This window comes from Glandiceps talaboti, chromosome 4, assembly GCF_964340395.1.
Source record: "Glandiceps talaboti chromosome 4, keGlaTala1.1, whole genome shotgun sequence".
In the NCBI taxonomy this organism is placed as follows: domain Eukaryota; kingdom Metazoa; phylum Hemichordata; class Enteropneusta; family Spengelidae; genus Glandiceps; species Glandiceps talaboti.
In genome coordinates, this window is record NC_135552.1 from 19800044 (window position 1) to 19820913 (window position 20870).

At 38.1% G+C, this 20870-nt stretch overlaps 1 protein-coding gene across 1 annotated transcript in view; it reads left to right on the forward strand.

Moving 5' to 3' along the window:
- The first annotated feature begins 2598 nt into the window (after positions 1-2598).
- The window catches only part of LOC144434286 (MAM and LDL-receptor class A domain-containing protein 1-like), a 48684-nt gene continuing 30412 nt past the window's right edge, over positions 2599-20870 (forward strand). Inside the window, exons 1-29 of the mRNA XM_078122738.1 lie at positions 2599-2869; positions 3543-3677; positions 4093-4218; positions 4750-4880; positions 5372-5456; positions 5859-5984; positions 6302-6561; positions 6940-7104; positions 7350-7590; positions 7862-7996; positions 9393-9662; positions 10245-10358; positions 10908-11051; positions 11379-11635; positions 11734-11824; positions 12041-12181; positions 12614-12811; positions 13138-13296; positions 13614-13751; positions 13946-14089; positions 14413-14543; positions 14895-14976; positions 16057-16197; positions 16912-17093; positions 17913-18087; positions 18258-18395; positions 18532-18797; positions 18918-19152; positions 20696-20779. Of these exons, the coding sequence (XP_077978864.1) occupies positions 2599-2869; positions 3543-3677; positions 4093-4218; positions 4750-4880; positions 5372-5456; positions 5859-5984; positions 6302-6561; positions 6940-7104; positions 7350-7590; positions 7862-7996; positions 9393-9662; positions 10245-10358; positions 10908-11051; positions 11379-11635; positions 11734-11824; positions 12041-12181; positions 12614-12811; positions 13138-13296; positions 13614-13751; positions 13946-14089; positions 14413-14543; positions 14895-14976; positions 16057-16197; positions 16912-17093; positions 17913-18087; positions 18258-18395; positions 18532-18797; positions 18918-19152; positions 20696-20779 (4765 nt within the window). The remainder of the gene's footprint in view (positions 2870-3542; positions 3678-4092; positions 4219-4749; positions 4881-5371; positions 5457-5858; positions 5985-6301; positions 6562-6939; positions 7105-7349; positions 7591-7861; positions 7997-9392; positions 9663-10244; positions 10359-10907; positions 11052-11378; positions 11636-11733; positions 11825-12040; positions 12182-12613; positions 12812-13137; positions 13297-13613; positions 13752-13945; positions 14090-14412; positions 14544-14894; positions 14977-16056; positions 16198-16911; positions 17094-17912; positions 18088-18257; positions 18396-18531; positions 18798-18917; positions 19153-20695; positions 20780-20870) is intronic.

The following is a 20870-nucleotide window of genomic DNA, read 5'->3' on the forward strand; positions in this document are numbered from 1 at the left end:
ATAACACTGGTCCAAGAACGGAACCCTGAGACACGCCGCTTGTTACATCCTGCCACTGTGAACTTGCTCCTCTAATTACAACACACTGCTTTCTGTTACTGATCTATTCCTGGACCCAATTTATAATTAATCTTCCCACCACTTCCATGGTATTGTATTTTCTTGAGCAGTCTTACATGTGGTACTTTGTCGAAAGCTTGTTGGGAATTAACACATTTCTTCCATAATTTCTTCTTTTTCCTTATCACTCTGAGTAAATCATTTGTCATCCATAGTTGTTTCTTCCGCTTCTTCTTCCTCCTAGTTGGTATAAACTCATCACTTCCGATCCTTTAGATATAGTGTTTCTAAGGTAACACCGCTTATCTTCTGTATTTTCTAGTTTGTCCGATTCCAGCCATGAAGTGTTAATTAATGCGTTTTTTTAATCCTTCCATATTAATATTCCTCAGGCATTTCTTGTTTTCATTTTCTGGCGTCATGACAACATCCACCCACATTACAAATTCTAAAAGTACGTGATCACTTGCTCCAAAATGACCATTTGAAGTGACATTAGATATCATCTTCACTGGACAGTACCAAGTCTAGGCAGTTCCCTGGTCGGGTTGGGAAGTTTACATGCTGTATCCGAAATCTGTCCTGTGCCACTTCCATAAAACTGTATCTATGGCTACTAGAGTCCAAGGTTTCCCAATCAATGTCTGGATAGTTGAAATCACCTACAATAACCACTTGGTTGTTACCTACTTTTTGTGTGAGTTTAATCAAATTAGTGTTGTTAAGTTCACTGCTATTTGGAGATCTGTAGATTACTCCAAGCAGCGGCAAAAATTGTGCTGTTCAGATAACGCCCAATTTCAAGGTAGAGTGGGTATGTAGGAATTTAAAAAAAAAATATCTTGGAGGATATGTTCAAGTGTTCTCTTCATATTTACAGAGGTCAACAGAGACTTCTCATCGAGGTAATCGCACTTTCTATACTATACGCACAAGACATCGTGTACTACGCTCTATTCCACCATGATATTAGATCACACCAGGCAATGACTCTTCCATGAAATCTCACTATTTCTCGCGCGACTTTCCAAACTTTGTCGATTTTTCGATGTTTTCTAATTACCAAAATAAAGTTTACGATTGAAGCAAAAAAGCTAGGTCTGTACGGTGTAAGCCATTTTTTTTTCGGGGGGGGGGGGGCTTAAAGTTAGTTCAGAAAAACTAAGAACATTAGTAAGAAAGCCTCCCTGGATAAAGCAAAATTAACACAAATCGAGAAAGCAGGCAGCAGAAAACCTACGACCAACGCAGCGACTCGGGGTTTTGAACGGTCAGTTTTGATTTGCCTGGTTTCTCAACTTGTGATAATTTTGAAATATGTAAGAGCAGCTTTTTAAAAGAAATCTTCTAAAAAATAGCTGGTGATTCCATTGTTTTGTTCCAGTCTGGCCTTGGCCATGAAGTGACTAAGAGCTTACAGGTGAGAGTGAAAGACATATTATGTTTCTCTGAGACCCATAAGCAGTCAACATGTATAAGTATACACAGTATATACGAATACCTGCGCATACTCAGTAGTTGTTTACTTTAGTAGGCGTAATCAATATGTGAGCTTGTCTCGACTAAAAGGAGTATCGAGTGCTCAATAAATTCAACGACTGCTCTGTTGGCCTTCAAGCTTCAAGCTACCTCTGTTGCAAAAACAAACAAACAAATAAACACAATAATCAGTAAAATATACAACGAATTTATAAAGCAAATCAAACATCTTAGCCATATGATCACGATGTCTCTTTACGCAAGAATAAGTATGCGTTGTAATATTCCGGTATACAGTATCACAAATTTTTATATTATTTAACATATAAAAACGATCATAGGATCACGACCACAAGGTCATAGGTCACAGCTTTCCATGGTTGGTGTCAAAGAGCAGCAGGCACTATTCATTAATATGTCACTGTGTTTAGACTGACCAAACAAATCAGACGGCGATAAACTTCTATTCTGCTTCAATCACATACTGTCACTCAATACACACTGTAGTTCACTACTTATAAAATGTAGTCTGGATGCCAACTGTGGTTTCTAACAGTCTGGTCAAAGTCCCTCAATCAGCACAGAAAGTTTGTTCATCAAACCAGTGAACCCCAGCTGCTATAGTGATGTAAACAGTGTATCAGTAGCATCCTGAGCTGACACACTTGGACATTACATAACTGACCCAATAAACACTATAACTTCACAGGGGACTGTGTTATTGGTTCGAATTGTGGGATTTATTAACAAATACATGATGTTAATGAATGTGTGGGTGGGTGGGTGGCTGTGGATGAATTTTAAATTACATTTGTCAAATACTGTACTCTAATAATGAACGTCCCTTTATTTCGTGACCTTGGAATTGACAAGCGTATGACAGACACATTTCTCGTAAAAATTCAGAAAATGAATGAGTAAGTTAAAATGTTGGGACTTATAAGCTTATATGTTTTCGACGAAGACTTGTTTTATCAACATTTCGTAAGAACGTCAGCTGGTACGGGACAGGTGAGTTTACGCTGAACTTGTTCTTAACACTACATTGTATTTCCAAAGATGACATTATTTTATGTAAAGCCTGATTGTTTGAAAATATCTGATAAAGCTTTAATATTCATTGATCAGATTGTCATCGAAGGTGTTGTGGGACAGAATGCTGAATCGGATATCGCAATTGATGACATTTCCTATGTGACTGGCGGCCCATGTGTAGTTAGTCACCCGCCACCACAGTTCGATTGTGGGCCTGGACGACCCACTCTAGACCATACACAAAGATGTAATTGGGAGTATGATTGTCCCAATGGTGCTGATGAACAGAACTGTGGTAAGATTGCCTATGTAGCTAACCCTAACCCTAACCCAAACACACAAACAAATACATACATACATACATACATACATACATACATACATACATACATACATACATACATACATACATACATACATACATGCATGCATGCATGCATGCATGCATGCATGCATGCATGCATACATACATACATACATACATACATACATACATACATACATACATACATACATACATACATACATACATACATACATACATACATACATACATATTTAAAGTATTACGCCTCCACTCCTGTCCTCTTCCAAAAAAAAACTATGGTAAATGTATAAAGATTTTTGTGACTTCTAATCTCATAATGTGATCTGATATTTCATAAGACGTTTATCCAACATCGTGTCAAGACATTCTAAATTATCGAATTGTAAGACACTTAACTTTTCAAGTCGTTTATCGGTTTACGAAACTATAGCTACGAAACGCTCTACCATAGATATACAGTGATCCATCAAAGGTTAAAACGCTTTGATATATTGATGTCATCGTACACGGCATGTTACTTTGATTGTATCCAAGCGTCCAAGCATAATTAAAATTCACATTGCAAACATTTTTATCCAAAGATGTTTTGTCAATAATATTAATCTAATAATAATAATTTTCATAATTTATGAATGACTAGGTGAATGCAACTTTGATAATGATCTGTGTCGTTACGTCATTATTGATGATTTATACAAGTGGTCTCGAAATCAAGGTGAAACTGGGAATTCTGAAACTGGACCAAGTTTTGACCAAACAACTGGATCAGAATACGGTAAATTATTAGTAAATGAATTCAAAGTGCATATTCTTATATTAATTTAAGTTATGAAGTCTAACTGTTAGAGAGAATCAGATAGGAGAGTGATGGGCCTAACCTGGCCAGTTTTATGCTGATAGTATCAAACTATCAAATGAGAGACAGTTTAGGTCAAGTTCACCGATAAAAACAATGAATATTTCGTCAGTAAGTGACACTAGTTTAACATATTTGTAATGTATGCGAAAACACACTACGGTCAGTATTGATAATGCAAAGGACAACCTTTCAATATGGACTACCTCAGAGCTGTACGTCATCACGTCATGCCGTTACCGGTAGGATAGTAGCTGTATTCTTCAATATCATACAGTTGTCTATCGTTTAATGTTCATTTCAAGGGTTCTAGTAATCAATTTCTTTCCTTCAGGGTGGTATGTTTTTACGAATTCGAGCGATGGCTTAGTGGATGACACAGCTGTTATTCAGAGCCCAACGTTGAGGGCGTGCAGTGCTTCGTGCGAGCTGATATTCTGGTACTACATGTATGGTGAAGGTAACAAATGACGAAATGTTTCTAACCTCTTTATTCATAAATGCTGCGAGTGTAAGCGTTTGAGATTACGACCTCTAATTAGTTTAAATTGATACAAAGAGGGGGGCTGAGTGTGAAAGGCCAAGGTTTCAATCCCGGGTTCTCGCATATTAGTGTTATCTTGGCAGCGGAGCCATGCGTGGGACAATTCCTTTTATAAACTACACAAACATTTTCTATATCTCTGCTAGTTATATATACCACTATTTATACACATAAATTTTAATCCATTTAAAGACCGGGGTTTCAATCCCAGGTTCTTACATGAGTGTTCTCTTATCAGTGGAGCCATAAGGGTTAGATACGATTTTTTTTTTGACTATTTTTTTCTAAACCTTTGCCAAACAACTTTTTTTGACACCTAAGTTGTAATTCTGATCCGAACTGGAGACCTTTAAGAAATCCTTTGATCACTTACAGATTCATGAAATAAAAAACAAAGACTAAAAAGTCGTTGAACTGCTTGTAATTTTACGTCGTTGCCTTTCATAGATATAGCAAATCTTGACGTGATGTTACAACAAGCTGACATGTCAACCAGACTTTGGACTATGAGTGGAAATCAGGCTAACACCTGGCGGAGAGCCGTTGTAGGCATTGGTAGAATTAATACCGACTTTACGGTGAGTGTCTTTATTATTCAATTCATGACAATATATGATGATACTGTCACTTATTTTTATGGGATCCGATTGTTATATATTTTACCATCGACGTTGGAGAGAGTCTATGATCTTCATAGCAATGAATAAGTGCAACAAGTGATGGACAAACGAAAGTAAATTCAAAATAAACAATGCTGGGTACGTTTACTCCCGTAACGTTAAAACAATTCACATAATGATGTTGTATTAATACCTGTAAGTACAAAACGTTAACCAACCAACCAACCTGAAGCATAATCTATTGTATCCAATCGATTGGAGGTAATTGAAGCGGTCGGTCAATCACTCCCGAAAAAGATGGAAGATGGAGAAACAGCGACCATTCATTGATTCGTCAAGCTAAATTTTGAATATGAAAGTGGAGAGTTACTTATTATTAACTCCGTATATTTTATATTTAGTATTTAAATTGTCGACTAATAGAAAAAAACTGTTCCTTTCTATCACAGTTTACCTTTCAATCATCACATCCCATTGGTCCACGTGGAGATATAGCGATTGACAGTGTATCTCTGAATAACTGTCCTTTCACGGGTTAGTATTCTGATAATGTCGTGGTATGGAAATACTCGAAGTTTTGGAATGGCAAAGGTCTTGCCAAATTTAGCCTCGCAAAGTGTTATATACTCATGTGTATTTGGCAAGTTGTTAGGTCTCTTTGTTATTTACCTTGGCTGAAGTGTATTGGTATGATCCTGACGGTTACAGATCCAGAGTAACACAAAACCTGACACAAGCATACCCTGTATTTTTTCCGAATTTTTGTGTGATTCAATTTGTAAATGGCGCCGTCACGGTTTTCTGGGTCACGTTTAACTTTCACAACTCGACGGGAATGAACTGTATCACTAAACATCTACAAATTGAATATGTGATATCAAAAAAAAACATTTCATATAAAACAAATTCATTATCTTTCTGTATATCGATATTCAGATATTCGGCCAACTTGTCCCAATGGTCAATTCCGATGTGACAGAGGATCCTGTATAGACGCTGCATTGATATGTGACTATACTGACGACTGCGGTGATTTCTCCGATGAACTGGCCATCGAATGTGGTGAGAATATATGATTGATGTACACCAGTTTTACATACATACATACATACATACATACATACATACATACATACATACATACATACACACATGTATACATACATACATGTATACATACATACATACATACATACATACATACATACATACACATACATACATACATACATACATACATACATACATACATAGTGTCATTCAAAATCCACCCTCAGCACACCATAACTTAACAATTAATAATGTTATGAGTTTATATTATTATGTTTACATAAATCACATTATGATGTTACATTGTCAATAGTATATTTTCAAAACAGATAACGTGGAGCGCTGTGACTTTGAAGAATCATCACAGTTTTGTAACTGGTTTCAATTTGCTGACGACGACTTCGACTGGTCACGACAAAGAGCCAATGACGGTGTACGAGATGGTACAGGACCAAGTCGTGACCACACTAAGGGAAATGATGCTGGATATTACGTCTACATCAATACCATATCACCTAGAAGACCAGGGGAGGTGGCCAGACTTGGAAGTAGGAATTTCCTACCAGCTACACCAGGAGACGAGTGCACGGTAGGTTATGACATTCTCTACAATAAATCGACGATTCAGACATTAGATCAAGATGAAATTTAAAAGTGATGACCCACTGTCTATTCCAAGTAGACTAACTCTTGAATTTGTTATCAAAGATACAAAACCTTAAAATTTGGACGACAAATTATTTACTCATCCGAAAAGAAGTGGGTTAAAGCTCAGGCCGCTGTATTAGTGGTCTGAGGTTATTAAAGGTGCACGATTGTCGCATTGTACAACTCTTTATATCTACAATAGCTATGAAGTAAGAAAATCCACGAGGCGATTACAGCCAATAGTCTTTCTCTAAGTTGTAGTTGCTTATGTCTTGGCTTTTGCCTCAGAATTTCAACCACGTCATTTTTTTTGTTTCAGTTAACTATCTATTACCATATGCTGGGATCTACAGTTGGTACACTCTCCATCTATACCCGTACAACACAAGGAGGGCCATTGACGTTACAATACACTAGATCCAGAGAACTTGGCGATTTCTTTGAGAGAACACAGACCCCTCTCGTTGTTAGTGACAATTTCCAGGTAATAAAACAACTCGCCATAAAAATTCACAATAGTTAGTATGGGACATACATGGGTGAATTAGTTATTCAGAAAACAAACAAAATTCGAAATATTTATGTTGTCAGATTGTCTATTATATAAATCAAAGGGAACACGAATAAAAAAAATGTAATTATACAATGTAGTGTGCATCACAGACATGACTATATTCCCAGACATGAATAATGTTCAAAAGCAACGTTCTATAACTGTTTTATCTACAGGTGGTCATTGAAGGCACTGTTGGACAAGGTCGGAATGGTGACATAGCCTTAGATGACATTGCGTTCTCCTCTGGTTGTCAGCCTTACCACGGCACTTTACCAACAGCTACAACAGCGCCACCAACGCCTTCACCTTGCGATACTGACCAATTTGCTTGTGCAAATAGAAGCTGTATACCGTTGAGTCAAAAGTGTGACTTTACAGAGCAATGTACTGACTTGTCGGATGAGATTGTGTGTGGTATGTAAAGTCTTAAAAGCAGAATAAACTTAAAGATGCAATGTTCATAAACACATACATTTTCTGTTTACACTGCCCATTTATTTTTAATTGACATTGTTTTAAACTTCATGTACGTAGTCAAGGAATGAACTGCGGTACCCACGCCGCTGAAGTCCGAGTAGAGATGGTACGTCCCCATGTGGCCAGAGGAAGCATGGTGTCACGTGATAAGCATATAGCATGTAAAGTTTTAACTTTTGTTGATATACTTGCTTATTTCTTTTTACAGGCACCTGTAGTTTCGAAACTACGACGTGTGGTTACCAAGACAACAGTGATGGCATATTTCGATGGGATTTTGTGATTGTTGGAGAATCTACATCACCAAATGCACCAAGGAATGACAGTGCAGGAAACGTCAATGGTGAGGAGATATTACAAGTTTTGCAGACCTGTTACGTCATCACAGTTTGCGAGGCTTTATAGGGAACGAGTAGGTGTTCACGTCCCTCCCTCCCTCCCTCGCTCCCACCCACCCACCCTCCCTCCCACCCTCCCCCTCCCCCCTCTCTCTCTCCCTCCCTCCCTCCCTCCCCCTCCCCCCTCTCTCTCTCTCTCTCCCTCCCCCCTCCCTCCCTCCCTCCCTCCCACCCACCCTCCCCCCTCCCTCTCTCTCTCTCTCTCCCTCCCCCCTCCCTCCCTCCCTCCCTCCCTCCCTCCCTCCCACCCACCCTCCCTCCTCCTCTCTCTCTCTCCCTCCCTCCCTCCCTCCCTCCCACCCTCCCCCCTCCCCCCCCTCTCTCTCTCTCTCTCTCTCTCTCTCTCTCTCTCTCGCTCTCTCTCTCTCTCTCTCTCTCTCTCTCATTTAGCTCATCAGATATATCGAGAAAGGGGGTAGTCGATAGGTAAATGAGCGTGTTTGTTTATGGGTAAAAAGTAGACAATAATGTACTGAGAGTAAAATTGGCGTATTGAAGACAATGTTCAATTATTGTATGACTTTTCATAATGTGTGCATGGTTTAAAATCTTACGCCTCTAAAAGGCCTCCTACACGACTTGTGCTTATATTTTCAAAAAAATGTGCTAACCGTGGGAGGGGATCGGACACCCCTCCCACCAGCGATCATGATGATGCTGCCCCCCCCCCCCACAATCAAGATTTAAGGAAAAGTCCTGCTGGCTACTGAGGTATCTCCAAGTGTTTGTAGGTTACAGTCGAATATGAGATTTCGCCTTGCAAAGACCACATCTATTTGTAAAGAAATATCTTATATGTATGGATGCTGAAGTCGATTGCCACTGCCATCATACAACTGTACATATCCTGAATGAGGGGGTGTGTATGTGTGTGTGTGTGTGGGGGGGGGTATTGTCTAATTGTTCGTATAAAAATCTCTCTGTAGCCTTGGGTTCATTTAGGGGGCACGAATAGTTTTGAGGGGGGGGGGGTTGCGAAAAACATTTTGACCAAAATATTTTCTCCTCAGGCCCCCTGCCGTAATTTCTGCTCGTTCCCTCCGTGATGGAAATGGGAGAAGTGGGTATATATTGGCCGCTGAGTTATTAGCGAACCAGTCTTTGTGGAGCATTTGACTATATGTAAGAGTGTTTGTGAATAGTTAAGTTTGGTATAACTCGGCCCAGCAAAGTAATAGTACAATGGTCTGAATATGATAACTGCGAGGAGGGAAGGAGGATGGAGTGAGAGAGGGGGAAGGGAGAGAGGGGCTTCCTTGCGAAAGTTACATTCTATCTTTTTTATTTATTTATTTATTTATTTACTTATTTATCTATTTTCAATCTTTATTTCATTCGAAGGGCATTTCATGTTAGTGGATGGTCAAAACTCTTTGTTTTACACGGAGGCCATGTTGGTATCTACGGTATTTTCGGACACTGGTTTGGCGTGTGACGTTGAGTTCTCTTACTACATACACGGTGCCGATACTGGAAGGCTTCAACTTTACCTTCAGAATGGGACGACATTTGAAGATATCGCGTTACTTTGGACGAAATCCGGTGAACAAGGTGTTATATGGAAGAAGGCTGTTGTTCCTTTAGGAGAAAATCCAGCTGGATATCGAGTAAGTTTTGGTTATGAAAAAATATGGTAGGCGCTCCATTGAGTTGTTATATATTTACTCCCCACTCCCATCCAACAATCATTCAGGACACTTCAATCGTTGATTACATTCTATGAGTAACGATCATTCTAATAAAACAAGGGGGACCTACAGAAGTAGATCTATTAACATTCAAAAGTCCCACTTCTTTCTTGACTCATAATTAGACTGTCTGGGACACATTTGAAGCGAGTGTGAAAATGATGTATCGTATTTCATGAAGACAACAACCAATTGAAGAGTTTAAGAATGGAAAAAAGTGAACTATTAGTTATTTTTTGAATGTTGTTAATTTATCCAGGTACTAGTATAAAGTTATTGTGGTATGTATGGTGATACTTTTTGAATTGCTACTTTGGCAACGAATCTCTTTATCACATGTCAATTAAACTTCTTCTGGTATTACCATATACCTAGACTGTCACCAGATCGACCATGGGAATCACCTAGAAGAGGACGTAAATATTAACAAAACAACAACAACTTCAGTAATAGTATTGTATATAAGCAGAAGTTCTTACCGTTATACAATCTTCATTACAGCTAGCATTCAAAGCTTATCCAGATGATGGATCACTCACCGGAATAACTGCAGATATCGCCGTTGACGACGTCATATTTATAAACTGTCACCCTGGGGATATACCATTTAATATCTCTGGTAAGAATAAAGATATACACTGTTTTGCGTGCCGATTGACAAGTATCTACAAAAACATGACTTTTTTTTTATTAGATAGCAGGTTAGCTTTTCTCTTTATGACATAAAGTTTGAAGATGGCAAATCAAAAGAAGTGATAAACCATTGATTCAGATCATTTTTTGGCATATGTATTTTATCTTTCGAGAAAAGGTTATGAACTTCTTAGCGCAATTCAGAAATCAATGTATACGTATTCCATGCCGATGATTGCATATACGTACATGTCACACACATGTACAGACATGTACATGCACACACACACACACACACACACACACACACACACACACACACACAGACAGACAGACAGACATACACACAGACATAGACAGAGAGACAGATACACTCACTCGCTCACTCACTCACTCACTCACTCACACACACACACACACACACACACAAACAAACAAACAAACACACATACATGCAAGCGCGCACATGCATATAGTGATTAACCGTGTTTTTAGTTGGAATTAATAACATAGAAGGGAAAACTACTCGTTGTAGAACTAGCCTGTACCTTTGAGGACTCGAATGTTTGGTGTGGATGGAGACAGGCACCATACTCAGAAGATAACATCGATTGGAGTAGGTCACGTGGGGATGAATCAAGACCATCAGGTCCAGGGTTTGATCACACTACGGGATCAGGTAAGACAAAACAATGGTTGTGATGGTAGCTGTTATGAGAATTGTTATGGTAATAATTGTGATGTGATCGATGGCCATGTTGATGATGGTGTGGATGTAACAATGGTTGCCTTTTATCTCGTCATGTTGTTTGTTTTACTATTGCTTCTTGTCACAACTAACAATGGCGGTGATAGGGATGATAATGATGACTACGGTAAGGGTCACAGTGATAATTGGTATTTGGTATGTAGTGGCATTATGGTTATGCATATTGTCATGTATATGGTGACGCAGATGCGTGTTAACACTCACCAAAAGACTCAACATCTCAAAATTTTCCTACAGGCTACTACATTTACATTGATGCATCACAGGGCATCTTGGGTGATGTAGCCAGATTGGAGACGTATTATCAGGAACCGACCACCGACGTGAAATGTATGTCATTTTGGTATCACATGTTTGGTCTGGAAATCAACCAACTTAGTGTGTATCTCCAACAGTTTGCATCACCTGAACAACGAGTATGGACACGTTATCAATCCCAAGGAAATAGATGGTTGCAAGGTCATTTTCAGTTTGAAAGTAATGTTCAGTGGCGGGTAAGTAAGAGTTACGTCCTCTAATGCTGTGAGCAATTCATCGTTTACATTTACTTTCATGTGTATGCCCACGAATATTATGATTTATTCTTGTATAGATCATTTTTGAAGGCGTCATTGGTACAGGTTCACAGGGTGACATCGCTCTGGATGATATTGTCATTGCAGATGGACCATGTCCAAACTCAAGTAAGTTGTAAGATTCGTTTATGATATATCTAAGAAACCGCCGTTTGTTCAGAAACTGTGAACTGGTATGCGGTCATTATGACGGTGTACGATTTGGTAAACCGCTTTTACTTTAACACACATTTGATACTTATAGTATAGTACATACGTCATCATAGAGTGAAAACGCAATGGAAATTGTACAGTTAGTTTCACTATTATTGGTTGAATTGACAGAAATCTGTGAGTTCGAAACGAGTTTCTGCAATTGGGTGGTAGATGGTAATGGTGACGATTTCCAGTGGAGTAGAGGAAGAAATGGTTCACAGACAGTATCAACTGGGCCACAGTATGACCACACTACTGGCACAGAAGTCGGTGAGATACGTTTTATTTTACTATATAGTAACTTGTGATTTTATACAGAAGTCAATGAGAGATACATTTTTGTTTTCAATTGTGATTTATTATACACATACCAAAATAATATACATCGTTGATAAACCCACAACATTTGTATCGCAACCTAATAAGGATTATTGCCTCAAAACATGACGTAAATATCTCTTGTACTTGTGTACAAGAAGGAAGTGTGTTCTTGTCGACTGTAGTAGATTTCATCTTATTTAGTTACTAGTGTCATCCAAGCTTAAGGCCTTTCATTTAATGACCCGTCATGTAACAAACAACAACATAGAACTATACGACTGCAGTATATACTCTGATGATGGACACCACAGACGCCATTTCGATGGTACCATTGTCAGTCAAGAATCACGATTCAACAGATGACATTTTAAATTTTTACAGGTTACTTCGCATACATGAATTCGTCAAACCAGATGGCGGGATCTCATGCACTACTAATCAATCAGCCTTTTCCTGCTGGCAGTGTTGAATGTGTGAAGTTTTGGTATCACATGTATGGTGAAAACATTAGTACTCTTCAAGTATATACAAGAGGTGTTATCAGTGAATTACCAAGCTCCGATAAATGGACACAAACAAGTAAAGCTCTCGCTAGACATTCTTTATCTTTAGACTTTTTTCAAATACTAATTTGCATATTTTCATAACGCATGAACAAATTTTAATGCTCCTTCACAATCAGTCGAATAAGAAAACAGGCATAGATTCCAGAGACATTATTTCACTACTTAGCACTACAGAATTCGAAATATCCAAAATTGTACAACCTTTACAGACTGAAAAGAATTGTAATTGTTTCAAAGCTCAGACCTGCTATAATTGAGACGGGTTTCTTTTCATTATCTCAATGAGTACCTCCCATGCAGGTTCGGCGGATACTGACAAGCGTTCTAAATTGTCTTTAGTTGACCAGGGTAACATATGGCGTTATGGGAGTTACTCGGCAACAGGTGATACTGACTTTGAGATTGTCATTGACGCCATCGTTGGAGAGAGTCTTCTTGAAGTTGGTGACGTTGCAATTGATGACGTAGAGATCGTTGAGGGCGCATGTCCACCTCCAGGTAGGCTATAAAATATGTTGTTATTCCTCAATTGGTAAGTAAGTGTAAATGCCACGTTGACGGTAAATCTATAGGCGGTACCCGGTGGAAAGGAAAAATCTCTCTCATCGTCTGTAGTAAACATTTAGTTTAACAAACTGTCAACAAATAATGCACTCAATGTAGTATTATAATATATATTACGAGTAAGTTGGATTATCCGACCTGCAGTAAAGGAGTAAAGAATTTCAAAGCCTATCACAGTAGACAGCTAATAAGAATAACTATTCCACTAAGAATTGTATGACATCATTCTGAAATGACTTCACATCTTGCAGGGTTTTGTGATTTTGAAGATGGTATGTGTGCGTGGACCAACTACGATGGTGACAGGTTTGATTGGTTATTGAACGCTGGGTCAACTAGAAATCAATACACTGGACCATCGGTAGATCATACTACGGGTACAGCAGAAGGTAGGGGTCATAGTTCAGTGATAACAAAGTCAAACTAGTGGATATGTATCATCATGATTGTCAGGTGCTAGCTATGAGCACACGTGATATGTTTTGAGAACAGAGTCATTGCCATGATTACTGATCATCACCATGTAGCAAATACGCCAATAAGTACCAAAATCTCATAAAACATATTCATTTCTTTCTTTCAGGATTCTACATGTTCTTTGATTCGTACTTCTCACCTGATGACCCACCGGCCATAGGAGAAACAGCTATTCTAGAAAGTGAACACTTCCCACCAACCTCTGGTTCTTGCTTTGTTTTCTGGTATCATATGTTGCATAGTGGCAATTGTACGTATACGAAGTAAACTCATCACATTGATTACAAACTAATATGTAACTTTCGCTTTATGCTTGATTTACCAGCCTGTGAGCTAAATATACTCCATAGTCATTAACCACACATGATTCTGTATTGACGCTCATCGCTTGAGATTGTATATAGGCTGCAATTATATATGTTATGAGTTAAGTATCATAGAACTAGGAACAACATTCTAGTGGAGCGATAGTCAAAACCAAGACAGACATACCTCCTATCCTTTTAACACATGAGTTATGTATGGCTTGTTCTTGGTATCTAATTATATACATCCTTACTTCCATCTATTCAGCTGGACAACTCAATGTGTACCTGAGGAGTATGACTGATGGGACAAAAAGACGACTTTGGTACACTAATGGTAACCATGGTGATGCCTGGTTGCGGGGCTTTGTTGACTTCAACTCAGTTGTGGAATATCAGGTAAGGTTGTTTAGAGTTATCTAATATAATATAATATAATGTAGTCTGATCTAATCTATTGATGCATAGCATTTCACATAAGTGTTACATTTTTTGCGAGATGACGATTTCATGAAAGCTCTTCTTATGCTTACGTATAGTTCAAATGAAAATCTATAGTCTACTTATGCTAAGCCATCCCAACCTGGGTAGAAATCCTAATACAGGGTGAATGAAGCAAATGTACTCGACTATTTCATATCAGTCCTCGTTATAACCCATGCTGTACAGTTGTGCTACATCGCCATTAGCCATGTTTTTTCTGTCTTTTGGACGTTTTTGAGAATGGGATTTGTGTACATTTCTATTCAGATTTTGATCGAAGCAACACATGGGACATCGAGAGGGGATACAGCTATCGATGACATCGAGATTCTTTCTACTCCCTGTCCAGGTAATTTGACAATTTTTCTTTGTTTTGTTTTTTATACTGAGAATCTCCACAGCGTTTCCACTTTCCAAGTAATACATTCACGTATGCCACGGTGCCAAGTTTATCACTGAGTCTCTTTTATTGAAGAAATACAGGCATATAGCCTTTCAAATCTGTACATTTACGTGTTACCAGATCAGGCAGAGTAGGCACAACATGGGAAACAAGTTTTAGATACTAAAATAGATTGTATGCTTATAAGAGAAAGTAACTAACCAGTCTTTTACGGTCTGTCACTTTATCTGTACAAATATTGCTTTCTAAGACAGTGTAAAAATCATTTAAATTGTACCCTCTCTGTTGCAGTTTTCGGGGAAGGTCATGTTATTCGACGATTATTATTAGATAAACACTGCAAACAAGTAACACCCATCATTACTGCTCAGACGTTTCCCTTGGCCTAAGGGTATTATTTTTCTATGGGTTTTAAAGTCAGAAATAACTTTGTGGATGACGTAGTCCCCAAAATTATAACTCTACATCGATGACTTAGTAGTTGGACGTTCCACTCCGATTTATGTATTTGTCACGTAAATTATTAATTATTAATTTCGTCCCTTGAAACAGTGGTATTGTGATATTTTAATAATAGTTGCACAACAGTTGATTGTTGAATTATCATGAACACTGTCCTACCGAATTTGACCCCGGGATTTGATCAGAGTTCATGGCGCTGCTTGGCAGTCTATGTCTTGGGCGCGCATACGTGAGTACTGTCCGATATCTGAGACACGTCTTTGCTCAAAAACCGATACCGTAAAATTAGTGTTGAATTAAAGCTTTTTTATTGCTTGATCTTTCGTACGAATGCTTGAGCATGACAATATGACAGTTCCGAAGAAAACAGCGAGGATTGCGGGTCCAGTCGATATATGTCCGAAAACAGAGTTTGTCCGAAAACTGCGACAGTGAGGGCATACATATACAATGGGGGGAAAATTGATTAACTTTCAGTGTATCATGCAATTGTCATGTGACCCTCCCCTTTGTCCCATTTTGTAAAACATGTAACGTTTGTGTCATGTTTCATACGTCTTGTAGAGTACGGATGTGATTTTCAAGTTAACATTTGTCGTTGGAGACAAGATACCAATGATGACAGTAACTGGATCAGAAAAAGAGGCGGGACACCAACTACCAACACTGGGCCAACATTTGACCACACCACAGGAACGACATTGGGTACATTGCCTTTAACAATTTCACTAAAGGCAGACTGCAGCGAATTTCTATCACTGTGTTATGATGTTGATAGTTAAAAATTCAACACCCACAAAAGATGACTTCTTATTTAACCTATACATGTGTACATATGATGTATCCTTTGTGCTATTAGCATGCGAATGATACAGGCCACAGGTCATTTTCGCCCATGTAAAATGTTAGTTGATAAGTGAGATCCAGTGATATTCAGTCTTTATTAATAATGAAGTCTGTTTGGCAGAGAGCTACCATGATGTTGGTTTGGTGTTTCGCTCAAGGGACATAACGTTTTTGATACAAGGATAGATATTTCAAATATAGACGAACAATTAACAGAGACACAACACACAGTCGAATCCTTTGTAAAAATGACTTTGAACAGTGATAAGCATGGCTATTCTTTCATAGTGTAGTAAAACCAGTCTTCTAATGAAGACATTACACATGGATTTTTATGATTTTAATGGCTTCAACTGTTTCTTTTGTAACTGATAATCAACATAGCAACTTGAGTATTTCTACATCCCGACTCTGCACGGCACATATGTAATTGTTTCTTTTGCACTAGAAGTTGTCTGAGTGTGTGTAAACAATGTAAAGTTACACGAATGAAGCACCAACCAAGGTCGTTTTCGCTGTAATGATGTGAATGAACTCTACATATTAAATCTTGACATCATTTTTATCTTAAAGGTTATTTTCTTTTCATTGAGGCCAACAACTTAAACCCTAATGACAAAGTTCGTCTGATATCCAGTGTTCTTCCACCAACACCAAGAGATGGTTATTGTTTTCAGTTGTGGTATCACATGCTTGGAACTATAATGGGAGATCTTAATGTTTATGTTAGGAGTGGTGGTGGTGTAGAAACTATGGTAAGTGTTTGTCTGAGGAGTGGTGGTATAGAAACTATGGTAAGTGTTTATCTGAGGAGTGGTGGTGTAGAAACTATGGTAAGTGTTTGTCTGAGGAGTGGTGGTGTAGAAACTATGGTAAGAGTTTGTCTGAGGAGTGGTGGTAGTATAGAAACTATGGTAAGTGTTTATCTGAGGAGTGGTGGTATATAAACTATGGTAAGTGTTTATTTGAGGAGTGGTGGTATAGAAACTATGGTAAATGTTTATCTGAGGAGTACTTGTGTGGAAACTACAGTACGGGTTAATCTAAGGAGTGTGCACGTGGTATAGAAACTATGGTAAGTGTTTTCCCCGAAGTGATGGCATACACACTATGGTAAGTGTTTATCTGAATAGAGCAGTGTAGAAACCATGGTAAGTGTTTATCTGAGGATTGGAGTTTACAAACCATGCTGTTTACGTGAGGAGTTTACAAACTCTGGTAAGTGTTTATCTGAGGAGTGGTGGTATAGAAACTATGGTAAGTGTTTACCCGAGGACTGGTCGTTTAGAAACCTTGGCATGTGTATATCTGAGGAGTGGTGGTATAGAAACTATGGTAAGTACTTATCTGAGGAGTGATGTCATAGAAAATATGGCAAATGTTCATGTGAGGGGCTGTGGTATAGAAATTGTGGTAAGTTTTTCGAATCAAAGACATTCGTTGATAGTTACTCATTATTTTGTTAAAGTGACGTTTTGAAAACCTTACCATACTGATAAGATTATGATGATGATAATGATGACGATGGTGATGATGATGCACATTTTCATATTTCTTCACAATCCTACTTTCAGATATGGAGACGTATGGGTCCTCAGGCCAATGAATGGAGACTTGGTCAGCGTGACATACATATGACGACCAGTTATGAAATCGTTGTTGAAGCCACCCAGTCTTATGTTTTCCTCGCTCGAAATGACATAGCTATTGATGATCTATCTATCACAGTCGGGGAATGTCCCCCTCACAGTAAGACTGAAATTACTCTCTCCCTCGAGTCATTTGCAATTGATAAATTGATAACATTACGGAAAATAGTCATATGCGAAACCAGTGTAAGTTATTGACAGCCTTTCTAACATAATTACTAGATGGATTCGATGAAAGCATTCTACTGACTTTTTATCTTCTATTCCCAGAGGAGTGTGATTTTGAGCACGACTTCTGTCGATGGACGGATGATGAAGATGATGACTTTGATTGGTTGAGGGGAAAAGGTGGTACAGAGACTAATGGCACCGGCCCATTTATTGATCATACAACAGAAACTGATACAGGTAAATATATAATGGTGCCAAAGTTGTACAAACTAACATATGATTTAGCATGGTGATCAAATGAGAAGATCCTGTTTTGGCCTTGTGTTGAAATAAAAAAAATAAATTACCCTTTTTCCTGTGTCCCTTTCCCCAGGTTACTTTGCCTATATTAACACATCATCAGCGTTACAGAATCAACGAGCCATTCTTACAACGACTCCATTTGCCTCGGATGGTGAAAGATGTTTGAACTTCTGGTATCACATGTATGGAGACAACATAGGTAGCCTGTTCGTATACCAAGGTGACGTTAATGACGATTTACCAAGTCCAATCTGGTCTAAAGTGGGTAACCAAGATAATATTTGGCGACGAGGACAGGCATATTTACCACCACTGTTGTCTGGAAATGATTACGTGGTAAGTTTAGGGCTTTATGATATTCTGTTTATATGATGCATTCTCTTCCATTGCAGTTGTTGTCACGCAGTTTACTAACGCTCAATATAATAACATTAAGAACATTTATTATGTCAACAGGTCTCCTTCCAGGGAGTAGTAGGGGATGGTGCTTCGGGAGATATAGCCATAGATGATGTCGATATTGACACAATTCCATGCCAGCCTGAGGGATGGTGTGATTTTGAATCAAATGTTTGTGGTTGGACAAATGAATTAGAGAGGGATGATGACTACAATTGGTTCAGAAATGCTGGCACTACGAATACAGTAAATACCGGCCCTAAACGTGACCACACTTCTTCTTCAAGTAAAGGTATGTACATAGTTTACATGTACTTGTAAAACACCACGCTGAAGTAACTAACATTTACATGTGCCATTGTACTATGTATACAGACACACTTTTTGGTCGAGAGACACATAGTTGACATGGTGTGGAAACAAAGAACGCATATCGACCTTTTACAAGCAACGTCAGCAAGGGCTTTATATCCACACCTAGTTGTAAATCACACGTATATATTTACTTAAATGTCACTTGATTATTAACCCCAATTGGTGCAGCCAACGGGGCGCTATAATTATTACCGATTACCTTGCGTGAGTGTGTGTGCATACGTACGTACGTTTATCTGTAGCCAGTAATCTCCGACAGCCATGACTAAGTTTTAACCACATCTGGTACAAATGTCAAACACTATAATGTGTATATGTATTTGTAAATTTGCGACTAAGAATCTGTTTGGCCAAATGGCGGTCATATTTGTGATAAAAAATACACATATTGCTTCATATCAACAAAAGTGTTACCATACAAGTTTCTACCTCACATAACTTATAGGAAGCTTTCTAATGTTTCTAACCTACCTAATGAGACAAGTACAATGAACTTTGTTGACCAACATTTTCGAGGTCAATTAGTCAAAATTTGCCTTTTTACCATAGCTCAAGGAATCGAACTTTGATCTTGACCTCATCGTCAAGGTCAAATAGCAAAGAGTTCAATAACTTTGGAAGTTTAAAACCTAGCGACATTATTCAAATGTGCACTGCTCATCGATAGTAGCACATTTTTGTCAGCTTATTACTTTGACAGCCTGCTGACCATGCCCTTTATCTCCAAGGTCAAATTTAGATTTATTCCAGTACTTTTCAAGTTTTGTTAATAGCATAACCATTCAAATGTCTCCACTAATATTATAAGGCGTAACCTTTATGGTAAGACACTAATCCATGACAATGACATCCATATTCAAGGTCATTGAACAAGAGTTATGCCATACTTTTGAAGTTGTGTGCATACATTATACTAGTATAGACACATTTCAAGTGTACAAACCTTCATAATTTTAGAGATGAGCTTTCTTTTTTAAAACCGACCCTTTACCTCGACTATCAATGTTTAGGCTTACATACTAATTTGTTCAATAAAATGTATTTTTTTCCTTGAGAAACAATTTACATAATATAGTATGTCAGCATCCATATTGTCAGACGAAGGCAGTTTGATTTTGTCTCATATGTGTAATAATGCATTGCACTATTGTATGAAGATGTATAATTTTCTCCTGTAGTGTATTTTGATCAATTAACATCTCCGTGTGTAATATGTAAACATTTTTATACATGTATATGATGTAATTAACTTGTCACTGAACTGTAGGACTATATTTCAAACATCAATTAACAGCATAATACATGTAGTGTTGGCTTCTACATCTTTGAATGTGGCAGACTTATTCTTAATCAAACAAGGTCTTATTATAATAACAACATGTTTTAGATTTAGTTAATCAATCAATCAAATTAATTAATTTGTTATTAGAAGACACCAATGTTTTACTACATCTTTCCAGGGTTTTATATGTACACTGAAGCAAGTGATAATTCAGAAGGTGACAGGGCGTGGCTTGTTAGTGAACATTTGAGTCCAACAACAGGTAAGATGATTGTACGTTTAAGAGTGACTGTTCTTTTTAGCGTCATCACGTAAATTGTATTGAAAATGCAGGGAATTATTTATAGTCAGTG